The sequence below is a fragment of the Hippocampus guttulatus genome, chromosome 6 (assembly GCF_054856545.1).
Source record: "Hippocampus guttulatus isolate MCC_2025c chromosome 6, RoL_Hgut_1.0, whole genome shotgun sequence".
Taxonomy (NCBI): Eukaryota; Metazoa; Chordata; class Actinopteri; order Syngnathiformes; family Syngnathidae; genus Hippocampus; species Hippocampus guttulatus.
The window spans coordinates 24212358-24236672 of record NC_141266.1 but is presented as its reverse complement, the minus strand read 5'-3'; the positions used below and the strand labels follow the sequence as shown (position 1 = coordinate 24236672).

Genomic DNA, 24315 nt, shown 5'->3' with positions numbered 1-24315 from the left:
TTTGAGAGCCGCACGCACGCCAGCGACGGCTTCTGACGTGACGTCGTGGTGCAAACGCTTCAAACGCGCTTCGTCGGTGCGCGTTTGAAGTATTCCTTGAAGGTGCACAATCGCCGACACGTTTGATCCGAACAAAATATAATTGGGGGGGGGGGGGCTGCTTGTTGGCAAAATGCAATGTTTGGGTCCTGATGTCATCGCGCGCTCGGATCAATCAAAAGTTGTGAACATACCATGAGGGTAAGGCTCAAGGTCAGGTCACGTTCGCCGCTTTTCATGCACTTTGTATTTGTGACGTATCTTATTTTGAAGGCGCGTGTAAACGTTACCATAGGGACCGGAGAGTGTTGCGACCAGATGGGACGTCCCTCGTGTCATGATTCGTGTTTGGAATTATGTTTCGAAAATAGCACCGTTTTGACATGCAGGTCACGTCATATTATTTTGTTGTATTTATCCAGCACACCTTTAAAGGCCGGTCCCAGAAAATCTTGTCTGACATGAAACCGGCCCGTGGGGCGAAAAAGTTTGGGGAGCGTACGGGTGTTGGTTGGGCCGTGGCAAAATTCTGTGCTCTCCCAAATGCTCTTGTTTTCGGTGGAATGTACAGTATCGCTGCTGGGGGGGTGCGGGGGGGGGGGGGTACATGCCTTTCTCGTTTTTCTACAATTCCCGACTAAATATCTCCTGGGAACACGTTACCAGAGGACGTTGACGCCACTGCATTCACACCTGCAAGAAGGCCGACTTTGGCACACGTGGGCGGAGCTGAGCCGCGTCTCCCGAGAGTGAAATACCGTGACAAGCCCAACAGTTAACGGCTCGCAGCTTGGTACACGACAGAATATATCTCCGTCAAATTATACGATGGACCATATTTCTGCTGCTGTTCCTGCTACATCCTCCGCGCCTTACAGCGCACTAAAAAAATGCCTTGTCCCCCCCGCACACCCTCTTCCTTCATTATCGCATTTTCCCATTCTCTCTCACTGCGCATCTCTCCACACCTCGATTTTTTTTTTCTCACCCGCCTCACTCGCTTCCTTTCTCCGGGTTCCCTCTGCCACACACACACACACACACGCACACACACACACACACACCGAAATGCACACGTGGCCCCGTGACAGAAAATATCAGCTCTGGCAGTGTATTTATTTAGGCGGAACACGTGCACGCCGTCCCACTAATCAATACCCTTTTTCATGCAGCTACTCTCGCATTTGGTGCCACCGCCATGCCTCATTTGTCTTTTTCTTTTTTTATTTTTTTTTTGTTCCCTCCTCTCCTCAAGCACATCCTTGCTCCAAATGTGGGGTCAGATCTGCCACATTGGAGCTGTTTTCCTATTTTCCTCTCCGCACCAGAAAGACCGATGAGGGTCAAAGAATCATCAGACTGTAGGCAGCAACGAGAGGGCTCGAGTTGGATGAAGATGGAGCGAGAATCATCAGAAGAGCGGGAAGGGCTCGCAAATGGAGGCAGAGTGGGGGGGGGGCACTCATTTTTAGGCGAATGGCAGTGTTGTCCCGGCCAGCCCGTGTTTAATCAGCGCGAGGAAGGAAGGAAGGAAGGATGGAAGGATAGATGGAGGCAATGGGGAAGTGGGCGGTTGGAAGAGAAAGGGGCAAGAAAATGGCGACGGGGGGGAAGCAGGGCACTTATCATCGGTAGAAAATCCAAAACGCCGCCCTGCCTTTGAACGGCGCTCTCCCCCAGGTAGCCGTCACCCTTCCGCGCACCAAAAGGGATTTACCCTCGCGGTAGTTTCGCAGCTGTTGGCGGCAAGCGGCAAGCCGCGCATTCACCTCGCGCGTACGCCCCAACGCGCGCGCTTGCAGCTGTGCGGGTGAGGGTGGCTGCAGCGAACTTAATTGTTGTTATCATTCATGCAGCACAACCCCCCCCTCAGACCCCCATCATTGCCTCTGCCCGCTATTACCGCCGACGCCCCGCTTTCCTCGAAAGGCCCGCTCCCTTCTCATATTGTTCCTTCACAGCCTGCAACCGAGATAGCAACAATTGCATCTTCCCGGCACGCTCTCGCTTCCATTTCCCGAGCTTTCCTCCTCCTGCCGTGGGGTTCATTTTCCCCCATGGTAGGGGTTGCTCGTGCATCTGGGACCTGGGCCTTCGCCACGGATTCATACGACGGGTTTTAACCGTGAATACGGGCCACTATTAAATGGCAAATATAGCATCGACGCGACATGGAAACGCCATATACGCATGCACAGCTCTGCCATCGGCATCATTTGAAGCAGTTCACTTATTTAACGGATTACACATCAAAAGGACGTAAAATGTTGAAGTCGTAATAAAGTAATTATAAATCAGTTTCACTGAAAAAAAAAGCGGTGCATTTAAAAGTGCATTTGATTGTGAATGTCATTTGCCGTTGTGTCTGTAAATGCTTTGAGGCGTTTTTATCTTTGCTTGCGTGAAGCACATTGAGTTGTCTTGTATATGAACTACCACGTTGGCCCGAATATAAGACGATATAATAAAACCGAATAAAACTGAAAAAGCGGGGGTCGTCTTATATTCGGGGTCTAGACATCATATCCGTTCATGATGCTAGATGGCGCCAGATATCATTGAAGCGAATGCCGAACTTGACTTCCCAGGCCAAAGTGAACCCCTGCCACGAAAAATAAAAATAAAAATCGCGGTAGCATGAAGAAGAAAAATAAAAAGTAGCGGTAACAAGGAAAAGAGAAGAAAATAATAGAAAAGATAACGGAAAATGGAGAAACGTAGTGACAATCTGGAGAAAAGTGGGTCGAAGATCGGCGGCTGAGGAGAAGTTATGATGTAATTCACATTTCAAAAACCGGAAGCCATTCATTTACGAATGTGATTGCACATCAGATTTGAATGAGGCAAAATAACATGCTCTTTCTCTCAAATATATTGTTATAATCGTTTGGTTTCAGATGTACTGTAATTATTTTCTGTATAAAAATTAATTTGGTGTTGAAAAAGGTTTTTTTTTTTTTTTTCAAACTTGAGTCTTGCTAAAGAGGGGGGTCGTCTTATAATCAGGGCCGTCTTATATTCGGGCCAATACGGTATGTAAATGAGTCCAATTTCCGAGAACAACGAATGGAATTGTAAACTTTGGCGACATCGGCGACGGGTGCTTGAAGGCGAAGCGGACCCAAGGCCGCCCGGCGCTGTCTTGCTGTGCATTTTCAACGCCATCTTCTCACCCGGCCGGGTGCACTCTCTGATCACTTTCTGGCGTCCTTCCTCTCGGCTGTTTTTCCCTACGCGACCTTCTTCTCATCTAATTGTTTGACTCTATTGATCCCCTTTCACGTCCTCCGTCGTGGATATCGGAGCAAAAAGCATTTCAGACTAACTTAATCTTCCTCGTTTCTCTCTCTCTCCCTTGCAGGCGCCCTCTCTTTGCGCCGTACATATCTGCCTCCCCCCTCGGCAGGTTGCCATGGTCGCCATACCGACTCTCTCCCTCCTACTGGTCCTGGCGGAGTGGCGAGGCGCGGCGGACGCCTCGCCCCACCTGCTGCTGCGGCCCAGCCCGCGGGAGCGCGACGCGGGGGCAATGATGAACTTCAACATCGCCGTCATCCACGCCGGCGCCACGGTGCTGGCGGAGGCGGCGCTGGCCGGGCCCGGGGGACGGGTGCTGTACCCCGGCTTCGGCCGCGTGTACGGCTCCCTGGGGGAGAGCGTGGTCACCCAGTGGGGCTCCGCCAACGTCATCTGGCTACAGGTTGGAGATTGTGGCGCTCCTCCCCGCTCATTCGGCCTCACTCGAAGGGAGCGCGTGACAATGGGCGGCCCTTGTTCCGAATCATTCATTATCCCGGCTGAATGGGCGCGCGCGCGCGAGGCTTTTCACAACGGGCGAGTCGGCTCCTCCGCAAAATCCCGCATTGTTCACCTCATGCATATTACCTGCACCCTCCATATCTGTAACACAAAGTTAAGACACACTGATCTGGTCTGCTAAATCTTTTCACCCCCCCACCCCCGTCTCTTTTGTCCTCTCTTACATCACTTCCTCCCCTCCATCCTCAAGGTGAACGACAGCAGCCCGAAGACGGTGCTGTCCCAGCTGTGTGAGCTGCTGGCCGCGCGGCCCCTGCAGGGTCTGGTTTATGAAGAGGAGAGGCCCCCGCGCACGGCCTGGGGTCCTCTGGCCCCCATGCTGGAGTTTGTGTCGGCGCAAACGGGACTGCCCATAGTGGCTGTAGGAGGGGGAGCGGGGCTGGGGAGGATGCCACAGGTAGGGGGCGGCGGTGCTTGCTATTGCGTGGCTGAGGAGGAGATGTCGGCGGTGCGTGCCTGTGCGTGTGTGTGTGTGTGTGTCATTAATTCGTTCCCTATTGAAAACTTTGCGCCCTGAAATCGACTTGGGCGGTTCCACTGTACTTTCTGGGTGGTGCGATTGTTCATTTGTGAGCCGCCCTTCCGTTCATGTGACTCAAATGATGGGAAGTCCTGTTCAAAAAAAAAAAATCCTTGATCGACACATACCTTTCGATGGCTTCTTCCGCAGTCGATTAATCGAACCAACAAACGGAATCCCTACTTCACCTCACGTCTCACGCTTGGCTCAACGGCCCGTTTCGCCTGTAAATCGAGGGCGAAGCCGAAGGTCAGGCGTGCTGCAACTCCGCCAGCGTTTAATCTGTAAATATCAGCAACTGGGCCCGTCGCGCTTGTCTGTGATGTCTCCGGGTGGGAGGGCGGCATCCAGCAGACGTGACGTGACTGTCGCCGTCGGCCGCGAAGGGGCGCGGGGGATTGAAAAGCTTCGCGCTGATGGGTCACTTGCTTCTCGCCCAATCGCTAGAACCAGAGCGAGAAAAAGGCCGCCGATCACGTCATCTCTTTGCCTTCACTCTTAGGACAAGCAGGCATCCGAGTAGGAGGGCTCCGTGTTACTTAACTGAGGGAACAGCTGCTCGTTTGAACTGGGCTTTTTTTTTTTCCCCCCCATTCAAAGCCGCACCAAAATGTGTGTTGGCATCTGTGTTTTAACACTAAACAGAAGGGGGAAGAAGGAGGTTACAGACACCCAGTACACAAAAGTGGGGCGAAGGAGCAACAAGAGAGGATTGCGACATAGATAGCGTCGGCGTCGCGAATGTGGGAAGAAAAAAAAAACAACCCCCAAAAAATGACGTGGTCACATTTTAAAGTAGCGTATGCACACGTGTATAATGCGTACTCCCAAAATCACCCTTAAAAGGCATTTTCTTTTTTTCTGTTGTTCTAATTGCCGTATGTATTCTACTCACCTCCATTGGGATGTTATTTCTTTCTTTCATATTACGACGGAGAGTGTTAGAGTGTCGGTTGCAAGTGTTGCCGCACCGATAGTAGTTCATCCCGTGTAGTTCACGGACCTTAAGCCAACGACTTTGCATCAAGGCTCGCGTTTGCGCTTCGCCAGTGAATTAAAATTGCGGCACTCTGGATGAACTTCCTTGAAAGCTGCGCCGTCGCCTCGCGTCGTCCTTCCAGCTGTGAACGGTCTTTTTTTTTTTTTTTTTAGGAAGGCTCCCATCTGGACTTCATAGGAATCTGCGCGACAATCCGAGATGTTTTAGCCCTGCAGCTGCACCGGCCCCATTAAAACTTCAAGCCCTGCGTTGCTTCGGCGTTGCGCATAAATCAAAACGAACCCCTTTCGCAGTTGAAAGCAGAGGCGATTGCTCTAAGACCGTAAGGGAAGTTCAGCTTCCCCTAAAATGTCAACAAGTAAGTGATCAAATTATAAGCGTGGACGCTCGGCGTCTCTGGGAGTCTGGACAATGGGCGTTTATGGGCGGGCCCGGACGCTGAGCTTTTCTGCATGACGGTTGGATGATCTGTCTGAGGCCGAATCTCTTTTTGATTGACAGCGAAATGAGCCAATCGCCGACCTTACGCTGAAGGGAACCTTCTCATTTTTTTTTTTTGAAAAGGAACGGAGAGTAGAATTCACCTAGAAATAAACGGACACGTTTTATGACGTAGGCCGAAATTGAGCTTCCCCTCCTTGCGTTTTTTGCGCTCTTTTTCTTTTTTTGTTTGTTTGTTTGTTTTGTTTAACCTCGTCTGCTGCTGTCTTCCCCCCAAATCAGGAATCGGGTTCCATCTTTCTCCAGTTCAGCTCCTCTACGGCCCTCCAACTGGAGGTCATATTTGAGGTGCTGGAGGAGTACGACTGGACCGCCTTCTCGGTGGTGTCCACGCGTCACCACGGTTACCAGGAGTTCCTGTCGGTGGTGGAAGGCCTGACGGACGGCTCCTTCATCGGCTGGGAGAAGAAGAGCGTGGTCATCCTCAACGTGACCGACGACCCCGGCGGCGCGCGCACGCGCAGGCTGCTGAAGGAGAACGAGGCGCAGGTGAGACGGGGGCGGGGGCGAGGGAGCGTGGGGAATGGGGGAGGAAAGGGGAGGAAGTGCAGCGACTATCATTGAAAGGGGTGTGTGGGGGGGGGGGGGCGCCCTAGCTCCCAGGCGGCCTCCCGGCTTTTTTTTCCCTTCCTTCTTCATCTCTCCCTCGGTCCCTCGGCGTCGCTCTCTCTCGCTCTCCCGCCCCCCCCCCTCTCCTCCATCCCTCTGTTCTGCTCTCCCCCCCTCATCAAGCAACACATTCACAGTTCAACGGCGCAACAAACACCGGAAGTCACTTTGACGGATTTGTTGGCGCGAGGCGCGTTGGTCTCAAGAATTATGGGGGACACGGTGCTAAAGATGTGACGCCATGCTTCTTGCCTTGTTGGCATTGGATTTTTTTTTTTTCTCTCTCTTTTCGTGGTGCAAAATTCAGTTTGAAAAAAAACGCAAGACAATAATTGTAATCCTTGCCCTAAGAGATACGAGATTGTGATTTGAGATGACGCCGCCTTGTACGTCAAGCCACGGAGGGATTTTATCTGCATATTGCACAAGTGACTTAATTTCGTGATCTTTATCGGTTTCTTCTTCTTATGCAGAAAGCCGTCGGTGTACAGCGCGACATTTGCCACACTTTGACAATGCCGTCGTCCTCAAAGTTTCTCTTTCTCCAAATTGGTATCGGAGCCGTCAGAAACGAAAGGCCTGATTTTGCTCTGCTGCCAACTAGCGGGCGCTAAGTTGCGCGTGTTGGCAACAGGTAGAAATGACAGACGCTGTTTTATGTCGCCCATTGATGTTCATTTTGTCCTATTAGTTGAATTAGGTTCAACGTTTGTTTGTTTTTTGGAGGGGGGGGTTTCTCTGGAGAGAAAAAGTCTTACCGAAGCTGACAGTTTCGAGTTGTCACTTTCGCCTCCGCCCGAGCGGTCACTGCTTCCTTGTGACAGCTGCGCTCCAAAAAACTTGCGAAAAAAAAATGAAAAATGAATAACAAAGACAGTAAAAAGCACGCAAACGTTCAAACTGGAATCAAGTCTCACGCCGAGTCAAAAGCCAATCAGTTTGACCTCCAGTCTGAAAAGGATGATGAATGGATTCAATTGGGCATTCTCAGTCATGCGTGTGAATGGAGTCTGCTGCTGCTGCAGGATACCCCCCCCGACCCCCCCCACATACGGCGCACGTCGGTGTAAAATAGCCCAGTTCGAAATGCAATCCAGCCTTGAACGCTTCGTTTGGTTTCCTAATCAATTCTCGAGAGATCATGTCGAGCTTAAACAGATGCGACATCATCTTGCCTGCGCTCGTTCAACTTTTTCACAGTATTGACGCGGTGGAGATCGCCGGGCTCTCTGTTGAGCAGAAAAGAGGGAGCGGGGATGGGGGGGGGGTCATTGCTGAAAAGTCATTTTTGCCAAAGGCTTCGGGCTCAGCTGGAACCTTGACCGGATAGACTCGTGGATCTTGTCTCGCCGCTTCTCGGCTTCTTGCGTGCCTGCGCCGACGACCTCTTACCTCCCCTGCCGCCATCTTGCCTCCATTCATCGTTCCTTATAGCTCCTCTTCGACCCCTCGCTACTCCGACTTAAAACGCCACCAATCTTTTGTCTCCTTGTGCTTGGCCTCCCCCCCGTGTGCGGTTCTTTGCCCGGAGACAAGCTCACGCTAACCCCCCCGCCCCCCCGGCCCAACCTCCCTCCTCGCTGCCCTGCACACCTCCATGCCCGCACGTCCCCGCGTGGCCATTCTTGAACACTGGAGTGTGGGCTGCCGTCCGTCTTGTAGCGTGCCTTTGGTCAAGGTCTCAATGGCATCGCTAATGCCCCGGCATGGCCGCTCCAGCACCGTAAGACACACACACACACTGTGTGTGTGTGCGTGTGCGTGTGTGTGTGTGTGCGCGCGTTTGAGAAGGGCATGCATGCGTTTTGTATTTCCAAGGGCTCGTGCGACGGTTAATATAGCGCGGCCGCCTGCGGCGTGTTGCCTCCACGCGGCTGCGGCGATGCTTTGCGATGTTTTCCGGCGAAAGGGCTAATCAAACGCTCGCGATCGTTTAGTGATGCCGTGTGAGTTTGCGTTACACGCCGGCCCCGCTCTCCCGCTCTCCCGCCGCCGCCTGCGTTTTATGGTAATGTCCTCTGTATTGTCGACGCCGCGGTCTCGGGATCAATTCTTCCTGGAATCTCTCGTGATCTCTCTCTTTTGTTGCGTCCCTGCCGCAGCTTCTGCCTCGTCAGTGTTTTCTCTCCGCTCGCCTCACTTCCTCCATTTTGCGCACGTGTGTGTGTGTGTGTGTGTGTGTGTGTGTGTGTGTGTGTGTTTCGAACACAGATTTTCTCCTTCCTCTCTTAATTTGTCGGCCATTCTGAATTTCAGCGTCGACCCCCCCCCCGTCACTCTCTTGTCCCGCTTAATTCACTGGAGGTTTACTGGCACGCCGGCATGATTGTTTTGCCAAGCCATTACGGTTCCAAATTCAATGAATGTGCAGTTCTCAAAATGTGCTTTCAGTCTCTCTCTCTCTACCCCACTCTGACCCCCCCCCCACCACCCCCCATCCCGGAACCCTTTACAAATCCCCTTTTTGGTCGATTTTCCCCCTCCTCCTGTCCAGCCCCGAGAGCTCTTCCGCGATATTTTTTCCCCCCCCGCCAACCGTTGTCTTCCTTCTCCCGTCTTCTTATTCATGGCATCATCTCCTGCCATCCTTGATCTCTCTCTCTCTCTTTGACCCGCCGCGTGTGTCATCTTTGCTTTTCCTTTCCCGCAATCCATTCTCACAGGAATGACTTGATGTTTTCCCATCTCCGACGACTTGCTTCCATTCACTCTCGCTTTTCCGAATCCTACACCCGCTTGAGTCTTATCGCAAGGCTTTGCCGCCGTCTCTCCTCCTGTTCTCACCCGGCACATTTGTTATCTCTCCACACGGCCTTGCATATCCGTGCTCCTCCGCCCGTCTCCCGTCCAGGTGCACCTCTGCTCCATCGTTCTCCCTGAGCTCCCCAACCCTCTCTCTCCCCCTCTCCCCTCCGTATCTCACTAGCTTGTGTGTGTGTGTGTGTCTGCCCTCTTCCCTGCCCCCCCCCCCCCCCACCTCCCCGCCCGCACTTTCCTGCTGTCCGGCAGGTCCGCTTGCTGTACTGCTCCCAGGAGGAGGCCGAGCTGGTGTTCCGAGCGGCCTGGGCGGCGGGTCAGGCCGGCGGCTCGCACATGTGGTTCGCCGTGGGGCCGTCTCTCTCGGGTTTAAGCATGGAGAGCCTGCCCAGGGCCCTGTTTGCCGTGCGGCCCCAGGGATGGAGGGACGAGCCCCGCCGGAGGATCGCGCGAGGGGTCTCGGTGCTGACGCACGGGGCCGTGGCCATGCGCAAGGATTACGGGACGACGGGCGGGCCCAACTTTGTCACCAACTGCGCCGCCGATGCCAATCAGACGCAGAGAATGCGGGGCAGGATGAGGTGAGAGCGGCGGGCCCCCGGAGGAGGTTGGGATGAAAGTCGGGGACGGCGGGCGGAAAATTCGGAGGACGAGAAAGCGAGGGAGAGACGAGGAAACGAGTCGGCGGCTTGCTAAGGGGAGCGGGGATGCCGCGCGGGTGGACTCGGGCGTCAGACGTCAGAGTTTCGGAGCCGGCGACCGTCCGCGCAAAAATCGATGTTGTCGCTGCGTCCGCTCGCGAGTTGGCCAAATAATCCGGGCATCTGCAGCAAGCGGACCGTGTCTCATGTATATTAATGCCCCTCTTTAATATATTCCTCTTAGCCTGTGCAAACAGACAGCGGCAGCGGCAGCGGCAGCGCCGCACTCCAACAGGTAGCCCGAGTGCTCGGGCTTATCATCACCGCTCGTTTTTAAATGCCACTCAGTCCGGCTCCTTGAGATACCGCAAACATCACGCTCGTATGGATGGATTAGTCTGGAAAATGAGCCAAAGACGTCATTTGCTAGCTTATTTGCTATGACATTTGTAAATGAATGGCAGCACAAGCGCAGCAATTACAAGCGAATGATGACTCGATCGCTCTCATTTGCTTCTGAACCACGTCCAGGGACGGGCCGATGCTCTTCTCGCCATTTGTATTTGCGCTGCTCCCTGCTGTTCATCGTCCGCTACTGCGTTCTGCCGACCCGCCGCAGCGGACGGCTCGACGCCGGCAGACAATTAAAACGTCCGTCCAGCGGGATTATCGGACAAAAGGATTTATTAGTGGCTTCACAGTGCGTCAGATGATTTGAGCAAAGATCTAATCACCAAATGAAGTCTGACAGCCACCAGACAGGATGTGTTTGCTCTTCCAAGCTGACCGTCTCTCTGTCTCTGTCTCTGTCTCTGTCTCTTGCGTGTATTCCCCACACAGGTACTTCAGTAACATTACGCTTGGTGGCCGAGATTACTCCTTCGACGCTGACGGCTACCTGGCCAATCCCTTCCTGGATGTCATTTCCTGGACACCTGGGAGAGGATGGGAAGATGTAAGGACATGAAATCAGGTTTTTTTTTTTTCCCTTCCCCGTGTGTATGTGTTTGTGCTGAACGTTGATGACAAGAAAAGATCCATCCGGTTATTTGAACGTCCCTGTGGAATCAAAATGTGTTTTAAATTTAACACAGCGTAGAGAAGCGCGTTTTTAACTCATTCAGTACCAGCCAATTCTAGACCAAGTCTGAAAAGACGTTTAAAAACGTCTTTGGGAGTGAATGAGTTAAGAAAACCTCCCAATTGGAATGATTTTTTAAAAACAAAATCCAGAATCAAGCCCGTCTCCGTTCTCAAACGCTGCGCCCATGTCCTCCAAATGCGGGAAATCACACACCACTGAAAAATGAATTCGTTTCAGCACTTTTTTTTTTTTTAATGCCTACATGTCCCTATATGCTTGAGCCAAAAAAAAAATGTATCCATTCAAAGCCTTCAGGGAAAGCATTGTGGGGCTTTCCACGCCACGACCAAGAGGCATTAGCCACCCGCTAGCAGGCTCCCGGCGCTTTTCTTGGGATGGATGTCCGCCTCCTCGGGAATCTAAATAAGTACAGAGAGCTCTTTTGTAAGCTGTTGTGTCCGGGCAAGATGCATTTTGGGGCTGTGTAAGCAGAGCGAGCTAATTGCCTGGGCGAACCAACCAACTGGTGACAATTAAGGTGCGCTCGCTTCTTACATCAGTTCTGGCGCAGGTTGGAAAACGGCGAAATCGTGAAAATGTCATTGCTCTCTCGCCAAAATTCACTCACGTCAGTCTTTTTCATGAGCTCAGCAGTTATCTTGACGCATGTATCATGTATTTCGAACACAATTTCTGAATTCACTCGACAAACGCGAAAGCGAGCAGCTTGCATGGCAGTCAGTTTGGCATTTTTGCATTGTTGTGATGTTGCCCTTGATGAGTCGCTGCGAGGCCAAAAAAGCAGTCGGAGGAGAATTTGTGCTGATATTTCCTTACATGCTGCGTGAACAAATCTGTGCATGCAAGCATTGGCATGTCCAAACATAAACCTGACAGTGAGAATCGGAAAGGTCACAGGGGTTCACGTTCACGTAAAGTTCAATATTTCTTCCAGTGCCCGAGGCTGTCGGGAGATCCCGGCTGCATCTTTTTGACGGCGTTCTCTTTGCGTTGTCAAAAAAAAAAAAAAACCTTCCCTTTTTGATCATTATATCCAGCGAAAGCTAAAAACCTCTGGCCTAATCTGTGTCGGGAGGCTGGTCGACCTCTGTTTTGTTCGAATTTCATTTGGAAATGAATTGTGTCCATTCCAAGGTCGAACTGACATCATAAAACTTTGATTAACTGTGCAGTCAATTGGAGAGAAACATTTTAATCTTCTTAACAGCCATACAGGCGTACACCAAAAAAAAAAAAAAAAAGCAGAAACACGCTAATATTAGCATGGTGAAGGACGCTTTAAACTCTTCATCTCTTGTCTATACACAAAACAAAACAAGGGATTCAAAACAAAAGTTGCCTTTTTGTCACAAGTGATAAAGGTATGTAGCTGATCTGAAAAAAAAAAAAATGTCATCAATAACACACACGACCCATGACAACGTGAATCACTGCTAGCCAGTTGGCAGCTAGCTGCAGCTAGCATATTCGCTTTTGTGCAATCGCAGCCAAAAACGAAAGGTGCCACGACAGGGAAGTTGCGTTGGCGGGATGTCGGCAAAGCTAGCTCGCGAACTACGAGTCGCAATTGGGCCAGATCGTCGCTGAAGGCGCTCGGGTTGAGTTTTCAAAGCGCGGCGGGGGGGGGCGTTGGCATTTGAAGGTTTCACGCATCGGACATCTTCTGCGCGAATTAAAAGAAAGACATTGCTCGTGCAAGACTTTGAAACGCGAGGAGCATTAGCACAGGAAAATAAATTCATAAATTCATTCAATGGCCGTCCGCAGGTGCTGACAAATCGTCTACGGTCCGAATGTTGCCGAGTTCTTCCCGTCGGTAGTGTAAGAATGATTACTGTCGTCAGTGAGCCTTGCGCTGTAGCGTCCCGCGTACATTCCGGTGCAAAATGTTCCTTTTTCTTAAATCGATCAAGAAACAAAGTGCGACGCTGTAGTCATAAATATGCACCGAGACATTTCCGCTTTCGAGGTTCATTTGGAAAGAAATGAAAGACGCTGATTGTTCTCATTTGTCGCCTGCATTCTCCGTTCCGACCTTTCAAATGAAATTCAAATTGCGCTGCGTCTTAGCCCATAGATTGTGCGCACGTTTCGCCCGACATTTTGTGCATGTTCTACATAGCTGGCGTTTGTTTTACAACGCCTTGGCATGTTCCCCTTGCGGTGCGATGGCCGACTATTGTGCTCTTACACCGGTGGGGGAAAAAAAATGAAGCCGTCCTGATTTTGTCGCGTCACCGTGTACACGGTCACAAACGTCGTCCGAACAAGTGGAACCAAAGACTGTGCTGTACCGTTTATGCACACGAGCACAAATAGACACATTTGGAGGTTCTCAGCCCCCCCCCCCCCTTCGCCCCCGCTGGACTTAATAGCCCAGCCTGTGTGGTCACCTGCTGACTCCTCCTGCCACGTCCCTGAAATCCCTTTCAATTAGATGCTCCTACGCAGGTCCTTCGACTCAAACCAAGGGTACCGTACCCCGCCCCCGAGACCATACACACACACACACACACACACAAACACACAGGCACGCGCGTGAAGCCTTGACACGTAGAAATGAGAGCGCAATCTGTATGCGTAGTCCCTCCTTGCATAGATGCTACTGCACACAAACACAGCGAAAGCGGATAAGAGCCACCCCCCCCCCCCCCGCCCCCCGTATCTGCCGAGTATGCACATCCACGCTATTGGCGCTCCCTGAATATTTAATGTTGGCTTTACAATGACTGCGCCATTACCGAATGCCCGGGAGCGTCCTCGCTCGGCTGCTAAAACGCCGCGCCGCGGCGATCGAAGGTTGTCGGGCACCAGCCGGGGTCCCTTAAGCTAACGCCAAATCAGCATTTACGGCGCCGCGCACAAAAACAGTCCTTGAAAAGGATTTCGACTCGCAGATAGTTGGGATTTTCCCCTCTGGATAATTGTTTTATTGTCATTAAACCTATTTGATACTTTTTCTTGTTTTGATTCGGTGTAAAAAAAAAAAAAAAAAAAAAAAAATTCAATCAATAAATAAACCAACCCCAGAATCAATTCGACACAATTATGCAAATTTTTAATGATGTCCACCCTCCATCTAAGCGGTTGTTCTTTTGCTGACCAGATTTTTTTACTGACGACGGGTCGGGAAGGCCGACATTTGTGTGCCGGTTGTGATTTGAATCGGTGCCTGTTGCATGTCTGCGGTCGAAGCGGCGAGCTGTGAGTGGAGCCACCTCCTCTTCCTCTCGCCGTCCATGTTGCCTGCGCAAATCTGCCAGGCTTTTCTCAACCCGCTTAAGCAGTCGCTGTCGACGCCGTCCGTCTCCAGTACATTCACGTATTCTTGTGTGTGTGTGTGGCTGCTGCACGTAAGCGCACCCGTTTTTCATTTGTGTGCGTTGTGCGGATGTCGCCTTAGTCACGCTTGTCACAAGGCTTAAAGGTGGCTTTTATCATCAGGTGTGAGCGTGCACCATCGGCATTTGCGCTTTTCAGAATCTTCACATTCCACGCGAGCGAATGCCACAACGCAGAGGCCGACGAGAATGCAGATTTCATAAGCGCGTATTTTCAAACGGGCTGAGCACCCCCCTCACCTCCCAAAAGCATCAATGAATCTTCGACGCAGGTTTGCGGTGAATCTGCATTAAGGGCAGAGCAGCACCCGCGGTCATGAAAATGCATCCATCAAAGCGAGGCAAATTGACAAGGATGGAGATTTCTCTCAGCCGCACACATTTCCTTGCACACCGGCGCAAAGTGGCCGAGCGGAACGGAACACTTGGACGCCGGCTGTGAAAGTGACGATTCTTGAGCTGATTACAGCTGGCAATCAGCGCTATGCAACACTCAAGTCTGAGTCTAAGGCCAAAGTTTTCCAAGACTATTGCGCTTATGTCACATCATGGGGTGTTTAAAAAAAAAAAAGGATTGAAAATTTGTCCGCAGAAGTGAACGTTTTACATGACGGGAAGCGGGGATCCAAATTACAATGTAACTCAAAGACCGTAGTGTGTGTGCGTGTGTGTGGTGCCACGTGTGGGCTAATTGAGGCAAATGTACTTTTTTGCTAGTTCTCCACATTTCTTGCATTGGTGTATTTTCCGCTGTTGGCCAAAAGTATCGGGTCAGGAGATCTTCCTTGCCCTTGCTTGACCGTCAGTCACTCTCGGAGCGCAGTAGGAGGACCGCTGTTGGCTCTTGAACGAATCCCTGCCGAGGTACGGTTCGGTTGTATTTAACTTTTTTTTCGGCAGCATACGGTTTTATGTGCAATTATTGAATCGTTGTTTATTTATTTGTTATTCTATTTTTTTCTTTTCACGGTTTCACAGCGTTCGTGTGGGAACTGCTGTCATAAGTATGCCTTGTTTTGGAATAACTTTAGGCCTACGACGCGACGAGACTTTAATGGTGGTCATTATGGCATGAATGGAGTGCTAATTATTTTGTGGTTTGGTTAAAAAAGAAAATAGCGAATGCCTGCTGTTGAGTACCACCGTTGCAACAAGATCTTGCTCATGTTGCTTGAGAGACCTTTGTATGTACGTCATAAGCCTTCAGCACAGTGAGAATCTCAGGGAAGGACTCTGGAGCGTTTGGCATTTTCTTGGCTATTTTTTCAGGCTGCTCGGACTAAAATATCTTCCACGCTTTTCATTTGTCACGGAGAAGAGACTTGAGCGTTTTTATGACCGGTCAAAAGAGCCTCTTATGCATTTGTACGGTAACGCATCATTCAAATTCCTTCACGTTCCTGTTGCTCAAAACATTTGTCGTCAAGGAAAAAAAACAACAACAACAAAAAAATCGTTTGCTTTTAGCAACTAAGTGAAGCAAATTCCTGAATCCACATTCTGATATTTTTCCATGCGCATAATGTGCAGCCCGTGCAAACATGTTATCGTGACCAAGAACAAAGCAACACATGAGTCAGAGCGCAGCGCGGCTAATGGCTCGTACGGGCTTAACGCATGTTGTCCCCTGTAGGTCCTTTGCTCAGACTCTGATTGAAGTGTGAGATTTTAATTGCAACTGATACACTTTTAATGAAGCGCGGGCTTGGGGGTTACACATTTTATCCACTTTTCACATCTGCGCAGCCGAGACCGAAAATACGTTTCCGGTATGATCCTTGAATCGCTCGCAAAACGACATCAAGGCGTCTAAATTGAAGGCCGTTTGCTTGGGCCTGCAAGCATCGGCGACCGTGTCCGGCGGCTCACGTCTGTAATCCATTTCTTGTGCCGTCACGTGCGCCCGCGTCGCATTTTACTCCCAGCCGTAATGTCCAAGTGGTTATTATGCGGCTCTGTGCGTCAATGGATGACGAGCGCAACAAATCTGGATGACCAGTCCGGTGCCATCAATCAACGTAGCCTTTGCACGGGCGTGATTTTGCCAGGTAATTTGCTCCCGTCCAGCATAACACGGCGTCGCAATTGTAATTTAGAGCCGTGTGTCGCAAGTAAGTCGAACGGCCCCGATACCTGTAACAATATCATGGAAGCTAGCAGCGCGGCCACGCCTGCAGTAAATAACACCTTCATGGAGAGAACCTGATTTTTTTTTTTTTTTTTTTTTGAGGCTGTCACAGAGAAGGTCGTTCATCTCATTGGTCAATTTGTGGCCATGTAGCTGCTTTGTACAAGTTGATTTTAGCAGCGTAAGGCGGATGAAACGAAGCAATGTCACGCACTGATTAGCGTTGCGCCTTTGAGTGCGACAATGGAGTCGCTTTCTATCTGTTGGGCCGCCTTTTACGGGAGAACGACTCGGTCAAAACTTGAGTGCCGCTCTTCATGTAAGGAAGAAGTCCCTTCAAAGCAAATTAACGGAAGAAGTTGAGTACAAACACGGTGAAGTGGCATTTCGCTGTTATGCTGCTAGCAAGTTGCCAACAGATCGTTTTTAAGCTACTTTTTATTTATGTCCTTTTGTTTTGAAATGCCTTGAAATCTTTTGTTTGTGAATGTGATTAAATGTCGTCACTGTACTTACACTTTTTTTTTTTTTTTTTTTAATGTGGATTTCAATCATTCTCTCATTGAGGTCAATAGTAAGAGCGGCATTCTCCTGCTGCTTCTAATTTGCATGTCAGGTCTCTGACTAAATTCCTTTTGTGTTTTTCCCGAAGCGCAAAGTATGATGCAAGCGATCTGCAATTGTGCCTTTGTTTGACGGCGCTTCTCTGTCTTCCCAGGTAGGCTGGTGGGAGAACGGCGTACTGAGACTGCGCTATCCGGCCTGGTCCCGCTATGGGCCTTTCCTTAAACCTCCAGATGATGCTCAGCATCTGCGCGTCGTCACGCTCGAGGAACGACCATTTGTCATCGTGGAGCTGGCAGACCCCGCGTCGGGAACTTGCATCCGGGACTCGGTGCCCTGTCGGCGGCCTCTCAATACCAGGTTTGGCGCCTCCTTTTACAGAGGGAAAGATCTCCAAAAATGACGTGAGCGTGTAATGAATTTGGAAATGACCCACTTTGTTGTGTTTGACGAGAAAACTTGGGACAGACTGTATTTACAATTATGGATGGAAAGCGAAGGGTGGAGAACCTCCGTCGTCAACCTATTGGTCATTGCCGGCGCCAAATATCTGCACTCCCTTCTCCCCCCCGCCCGCCCGCTTTTTCCTTGACTGTCACATTTTTGTGGTTCAAGGAAGTGTAACGGACAGTATATTGAATGTGGAGCCCCAAATCTTGGTACAGGGTGTGATGGAAAATGTTGAGTTTTCTTGCTTCCTGAAAACCTTTCCCTTTTTTTTCCCCCTGGTTTGTAGCGCCAATCACGAGGGAGTGGCTCCCATGAAGCAATGCTGCAAGGGCTTCTGCATCGACATCCTCAAGAGATTGGCCAAGATCGTCGGCTTCACCTACGACCTCTACCTGGTGACCAACGGGAAGCACGGCAAGAAAATCGACGGCGTTTGGAACGGCATGATCGGAGAGGCGAGTGCTGTCGGCGCGTTTACTCGTGCGGGATTTTCTGTCAATTTGCCGCACGCGACGTTCCTCGGCCCCTCGGGTGGCCATTAAACACAAGACGCAAAGCAGACAGTGGCACTAATTAAATGGACAGGCACGATGGTAAACGCACGCTCCTGCAAACCCATCCCAGCGCTTTCTCCGAACCAAACAAAAGGCATCAACCATGTCAGAGAGCTTCTGGCTAGTTTGATTCGCCGTCGCCATACGAGCTCCACGTCAGGGTACATTCGCATGATCGTCATGCTATGATTGTGTCTCCGTACGTGCCCCGCTACTGTCAGGAAAGGAGGCGGTCCGGTCCGGTCCGGTCCGGTCCGGTCCGGTCCGCTCCGCCTTTTTGCCCAAAGTAAGCTGAGCTCTCGCTCACCCGCGACCCGGAACTGGACACGCCGATTGAAGGCAACTAGTTGTGGTAGTCAGACTTGCTGCACCGCACGATATTTTGGAGTCGGCCTATCCTCCGTCAAGCGTCTGCAGTTGGTCCACAATGCTGCCGCCTCGCCTCCGAACTGGAGCACATTTCTCCAAAGGCTCCCTGTACATTTTTGGAATTATTTTATTTGGCCAATCACTTCTTGGAGCTCCTCCATCGAGGTAGTGGGGACTAAGCAAGAGGGTATTTTTCCATTGTTGGTCCTTCGCTTTGGGAAGGACCTTCTTTTGAAACGGTAGGCTAGCCCCGCTCTCTGTCTATCCTTAAAACTGGTCTTCAAACACATTTTTTTTATTCTTTGACCTTGAACCCAGCCGCGGAGGACAAACGCGTGCTCTGCACTTGTACCATGTCGTTCCCTGAATGCAGGCACATTTGACGAATGCTCCGTGTCCGAAGGATAACGGCGCGTTTTGGTGGCCATCCCTTCTAGGTGGTGTACAAGCGGGCGGACATGGCCATTGGCTCTCTGACGATCAACGAGGAGCGGTCCGAGGTTGTGGATTTCTCTGTCCCTTTTGTGGAAACGGGGATCAGCGTCATGGTCTCCCGTAGCAACGGAACGGTATCGCCTTCTGCGTTCCTCGGTAAGAGGCCTCCTCTTTTTTTTTTTTTTTTGACGCACCCAAACAGATGTTGAGTGGCTCAACACCTTCAAAATTCAAAAGGATGCAACTCGTTTGCCGCGTGAGCCTTGCTAACCCGGTTTCGCTCAAAGTTCAAATTCTGAATTCCAAATGGGAGTGTTCTTTTGTCAAAGCGTCTCTTTGAATTGAAGCGGAGTCTTCCGTTTGCCTCCAAAGAGCCTTACAGCCCAGCAGTGTGGGTGATGATGTTCGTCATGTGCCTGACCGTGGTGGCTGTGACCGTCTTCATCTTTGAGTTCTTCAGTCCTGTGGGCTACAACCGCAGTCTACAAACTGGCAAGAGTGAGTGACGACTTTGCTCGCTCATCAACTCCTGCGTCGACTTTAAAAAACATTTTTTTTAATATGTTCCGTTCATCTTCGGGGCCGTTACGGCTGTCGCTCATTCGCGGTAACGGCTCGATGGCAGGAGGTTGGTTGATCGAAAAGTAGATCTTCGGTCCAAAAAGTCCAATCCTGACTGACTGGCACAGCGAACCGACCCAAAATAAAATCACGAGCAAGTCGACGGCCAAGCGAGTCAGTCCCTGCAGCTGAAAATGCCCACTTGATCGAAAAAGTGATGCGAACTTGATATTAGTCTTTGTGATTGATTGATTTATTAAAATGGTCTCGCACCAAGCCGCTCTCTGAAAAAGGCACCCGTTGATTGGGAAAAAAAAATGTCTTCCCCTCAGCGGGTCCCTGTGTCATATTTGTTGTTATCTTCTTTTTTTTTTTTCTCTCACTTTCTGAGTGAGCTGTCGCCGAGAGTTACGTTTAAAAGGCCGCCTCGCGCCTCCTCCAGGCCAGCGCGCGGTGGGTGGTCGGCATCCCGCCGTACGGGGAAATATGAGCCGTGTCATTTCGGGGCATCGCTAGCGTCTGTGGGGCCATTGTGGTAAAGTGCGCTCGACTGGAATGTAACCTGCCCCCCCCGTTGGGCGGGAGCGCCGGACATAAATCGCCCGGTTGTTCGAATCAAGCGCGAGCGGGCAAAGAGGGACTTGTCGAACCGCATCCGAGTGTGTCGAACGTTGAAGAGGCCATTTATTATTCGGCGGCGTCGTTTGTCGTACTCCCGCGATATTTTCATGTCTCGGATGCGTCGGCCGCTCGTCTGCCGCTTGACTAGGCGTCGATTTAAGGGAGTCCTTCTCCTCCCTCCTCGACTTGACTGCCAGATGGTGGCGGAGCGTCACGGCCGCTTGAACGACGACCGCTCGCACGAGGTTACGTTTATTGGCGACATCGTGCGGCCGCTTCTCCTCGCCGTCAATAAGCTCGCGAGATCGTTTGATATCCGGCAAACCCCAATTGAGGCCCCCCCCCCCCCCCCCCCCCCAATCCTCTCTCCGGACAGAGGCCGGCGGGTCTACCTTCACGATCGGAAAGTCTGTGTGGCTTCTGTGGGCCATAGTCTTCAATAATTCTGTGCCGGTGGAAAACCCCAGAGGGACAACGAGCAAGATCATGGTGCTGATCTGGGCCTTCTTCGCCGTCATTTTCTTGGCCTCGTACACCGCTAACCTGGCCGCCTTCATGATCCAGGAGGAGTACATTGACACGGTGTCAGGGCTCTCCGACAAGAAGGTACTTTGTCGCTTGAATGATAATGAGCCGTACTGGGAGAGGGGGTGGGGGGTTGAGGGGGGTCAAACAGAAGTCATAGGGGAGTCAAATGCCGGTAATTTTCAACATTAAAATGGATTACGGTGGAGAAAAAGGATGAAATCTCATTGAACATAATGCTCTGACCGCACTACTTGACGACTTAAAAATCAATTCTAAATCCTAAAAGTCCCCAGCTTGTCCCCCCCCCCCCCCCCTGAAGATTTGACGGTGTTCAAAGTGGAACAAAAGGACAGAAAGAAGGGTCCGATTGGCGCATAGCCCGAAGTGTCTGACGGCCCTTCTTCGGCTTTCAGTTTCAGCATCCCGAGGAGCAGTACCCACCGCTGAAGTTCGGCACGGTGCCCAACGGCAGCACGGAAAAAAACATCCGCTCCAACTACCCGGACATGCACCAGTACATGGGCAAATACAACCAGAGAGGAGTGGAGGACGCCATTCTCAACCTCAAGACCGGGTTGGTGTTCCCGAACTTAGTCCTGCTCATTCGGTGTTTCCCTGTCACGGTTTGCATTCGACCGTCCTCGGCAATTCTTTGACTCGTAAGCGCTTTGCTCGTTGAAAAAAAAAAATCCAAATGAGGAAACCACAACGGAATTTGGACCGCGAAAGCAAACGTCTCTACTCGAAATGACTCAATCGTGTCGCGACAACCGTTTTCCGCGTGGGGAGACGAGTGATGGGAGAAGATCGAGAGGGGGAGAACTGGCAGTAACGTGAAGAATAATTCCGACGAGAAAATGGAAGCCACAAATTTGGTTCCACGGTTGAATTGAGTTTGATAGCATAATCGTAGCGATTCGGTCAAAGCTCGTTTTCTGACCCTAAACAACTGGACAATCCCCAAACTGGCTCGGTCGAGTTGACTGGATACTTGCAATCAAATTTTTCCTCCTCAACGATTGTTCGGCGTTCTTTTCTTGGCGACCCGGGGCCCGCGTTTAAGCATTTACGGCTCGTCATTGTGTTCCTCGCACGTATTAAAAGCGGGCGATACGTTTTTTTTTTTTTGAACCGCGGCCGTGCGCGCTCGCTCCTTTGAATTCTTGCGCTCTGCCGAATGGCCTCCTTCTCAACCTCAAAGTGTCGGGCGCCTTCCCAAATCATGTTTGTTGATGCGGCGGTCATACCACGGCGTGACAATCAATTCGGACGTGAATTAAATTTGAGTCGGTTCGTCCGTCATGAAAGTGACGGTGTGTTTTCTTGACATGGAAAGCTTCCAAAAACACCAAAACAAGAGTCCCTTGTCATTATCGCCGCCGAGCTGAGATTCTTTGATGAGCGCTCGATTTATGACGGCAGATTTTAGTGTCCGGTCTTCCGGGCCGGGAAGCAAGCCGGCCGGGCCCACTCAATTGAGCGTCAAAGACACGGTGGGGATGCTCATCTCTCGATTATCCCGCCATATCGAAAAAAAACCCACACAAACGAACAGAAATCAAAACCAAAGCAGAGGATTCACAAAAGAGAGAGAAAATGACATCGCCAGCTCCCCGGGTTGGCCCCCCCCCCCCCCCCCCCGTCGATGAGCGATCGTTCGGAAAAATCAAGCCGGCATTGAAAAGAGGCCGCTCGATCCAAATGACCCCAAAAGCGTCCGTCTGAGTTGCGGCAGCATTTGACACGCGCGCCGTTCTTATTTGGCCTCACACCTTGCCGTGTTGCCAACGTGCGATGTGAAACGCTCGCATCGGCGTCCCCTTCCACTCGGACTCGCGTTTTCATCTTTTGTCCCACTTTTCCCTTCTGTCACCTTCACTTTGTCACTCCCAACATCTTCAAGATTGCGGGCTCTATATTCGTACGTACACATTTATATCGCCGCGCACACATACAGTACATACAGTACATGCATATGGGGCGGGACACGCGTACGATCGGGTTAGGTGGGGGGGGGGGGGGGGGTGCGGTCTCCAAGCACCCACTTCCCAGTCCAGATGTGCTTTGTCGCTCAAAGGAGCGGCCTTGATTGGCCATGATTGAAGTCAGCTGTGACCACGCCCACAGCGATGCAGACCTCCCTCTTACGAGGACCGTAACCGCTGCATGGGCGTCCCTTCACTGGCTCATTTGAGAGTCCTCCGAAATGGCCTCGCTAGCTCCTCCGCCCCTCGCCGATGCCCCGGTTCTGCGAACGAACGCTATTAGAGGTGCCGAGCAATCAGCAAGCCCCCGCCCCTCGCTGGCCATCTTTCAAACTCGTCATTGTTAGTCTTTGGCTTTAGATTTTTAGTTGGTCTGGTTTCATTTTTTTTTTCTCCTGTCTTCATTATTAATTTATTGTTTGTTGTACGAATCATTTTTGCTGCACCAACGGCACTTTGCGTGGAGCGATCGTTGAGAATCCTTCCTCTCGCATCTCATGCTTCTTTAGCTCGCTCGCTTTTGCTCTTTTCTTTCTCCTTCAAGTGTGTTTTCTCGCTCCGTCCCTATTTAAACTTTCTAATCCTCGCCACTCTCGCCCCTGTCGTTTCCCCCTGAAGTGTGTAAATTTTCTTCTCCCCCCCCCCTTGTCACCGCGCTCTTCACAGCGGTATAAATCCTCATCCTTCCCCCCCGCATACGCTTCCCTCCTCTCGGCGTCATTTTATGCTCCTTGTTTTTCCAGCCGCTCGTTTTTCCAGCCTCCGCTTTTGCACGCTGAGACTGAAATTTGGAATGTCGTCCTCGAGGTGCGCTTACTGCGGCTTTCTACTCTGCCAACTCCCTTTCCGGGATCAATTAGTTCATGTCTTGCCAATTAGGTGGCAGGTTATGTGAAAGCGATCCGAATATTTTCACCCCGACGACGCTCCGTCACCGTTTCGTCCCTCCGTCGTCCTCCCCCAGCCCCTGCATCCTCCGCTCCGACTCCCATTAAACGATGAATGCCTTTTTCTTTGATCCTTATTCAGGAAACTGGACGCTTTTATTTATGACGCTGCAGTGTTGAACTATATGGCCAGGAAGGACGAAGGTTGTAAGGTACGAACCAGCTCCCAAGCGCACGCCGTGCTGAGGCGCGGCGCACATAAATAGAGGGAAGTTGACATCTACGTTCAGCTTTGTTTAAAGTGCCCGTTGTCCCCCTTTTTGTTTTTGTTTTTTTCTTCTTCTCTTCAAGGTGATGACCATAGGCTCGGGGAAGGTTTTTGCCACCACAGGCTACGGTATCGCCCTGCACAAAAACTCACGCTGGAAACGTCCTCTCGACCTGGCCCTTCTGCAGCTGGTGGGAGATGGTGAGAATCACGAGGAGGAAACAATTACATCAATTGAGGGAGGGAGAGCGAGAGAGAGAGAGGAGAGGAAAAAAGGGGGGTGAGAGGGAGAGAGACAGATTTGCCAGAGAGTGACAGACGGGTGAGAGAGAGAGAGAGAGAGAGAGAGAGAGATGAGGGAAGGAGGGAGAGAGAGAGAGAGAAAGGGGGAGAGAGAGAGATGAGGGAAGGAGGGGGAGAGAGAGAGAGAGAGAAAGGGGGAGAGAGAGAGAAATGGGGAGAGAGAGAGAGAAAGGGGGGGAGAGAGAGAGAGAGAGAGAGAGAGAAATGGGGAGAGAGAGAGAGAAAGGGGGAGGGGGAGAGAGAGAGAGGGAAGAGAGATTTTATCATGACAAGGGAAGTAATGGCGAAGAGAGAGAGGGAGGGAGAGAGGGCGAGAAGGAGAGGGGGAAG

At 51.1% G+C, this 24315-nt stretch overlaps 1 protein-coding gene across 1 annotated transcript in view; it reads left to right on the top strand.

The window, feature by feature from the left end:
* Window positions 1–3436: 3436 nt before the first annotated feature.
* grin2db (glutamate receptor, ionotropic, N-methyl D-aspartate 2D, b) overlaps window positions 3437–24315 on the top strand; it is a 34520-nt gene continuing 13641 nt past the window's right edge. The window contains exons 1-13 of the mRNA XM_086113419.1: window positions 3437–3739; window positions 4049–4255; window positions 6102–6368; window positions 9498–9826; window positions 10727–10841; window positions 17179–17384; window positions 17761–17929; window positions 18835–18988; window positions 19205–19330; window positions 20391–20620; window positions 20956–21116; window positions 23557–23626; window positions 23766–23883. Of these exons, the coding sequence (XP_085969545.1) occupies window positions 3452–3739; window positions 4049–4255; window positions 6102–6368; window positions 9498–9826; window positions 10727–10841; window positions 17179–17384; window positions 17761–17929; window positions 18835–18988; window positions 19205–19330; window positions 20391–20620; window positions 20956–21116; window positions 23557–23626; window positions 23766–23883 (2440 nt within the window). The 5' untranslated portion in view covers window positions 3437–3451. The remainder of the gene's footprint in view (window positions 3740–4048; window positions 4256–6101; window positions 6369–9497; window positions 9827–10726; window positions 10842–17178; window positions 17385–17760; window positions 17930–18834; window positions 18989–19204; window positions 19331–20390; window positions 20621–20955; window positions 21117–23556; window positions 23627–23765; window positions 23884–24315) is intronic.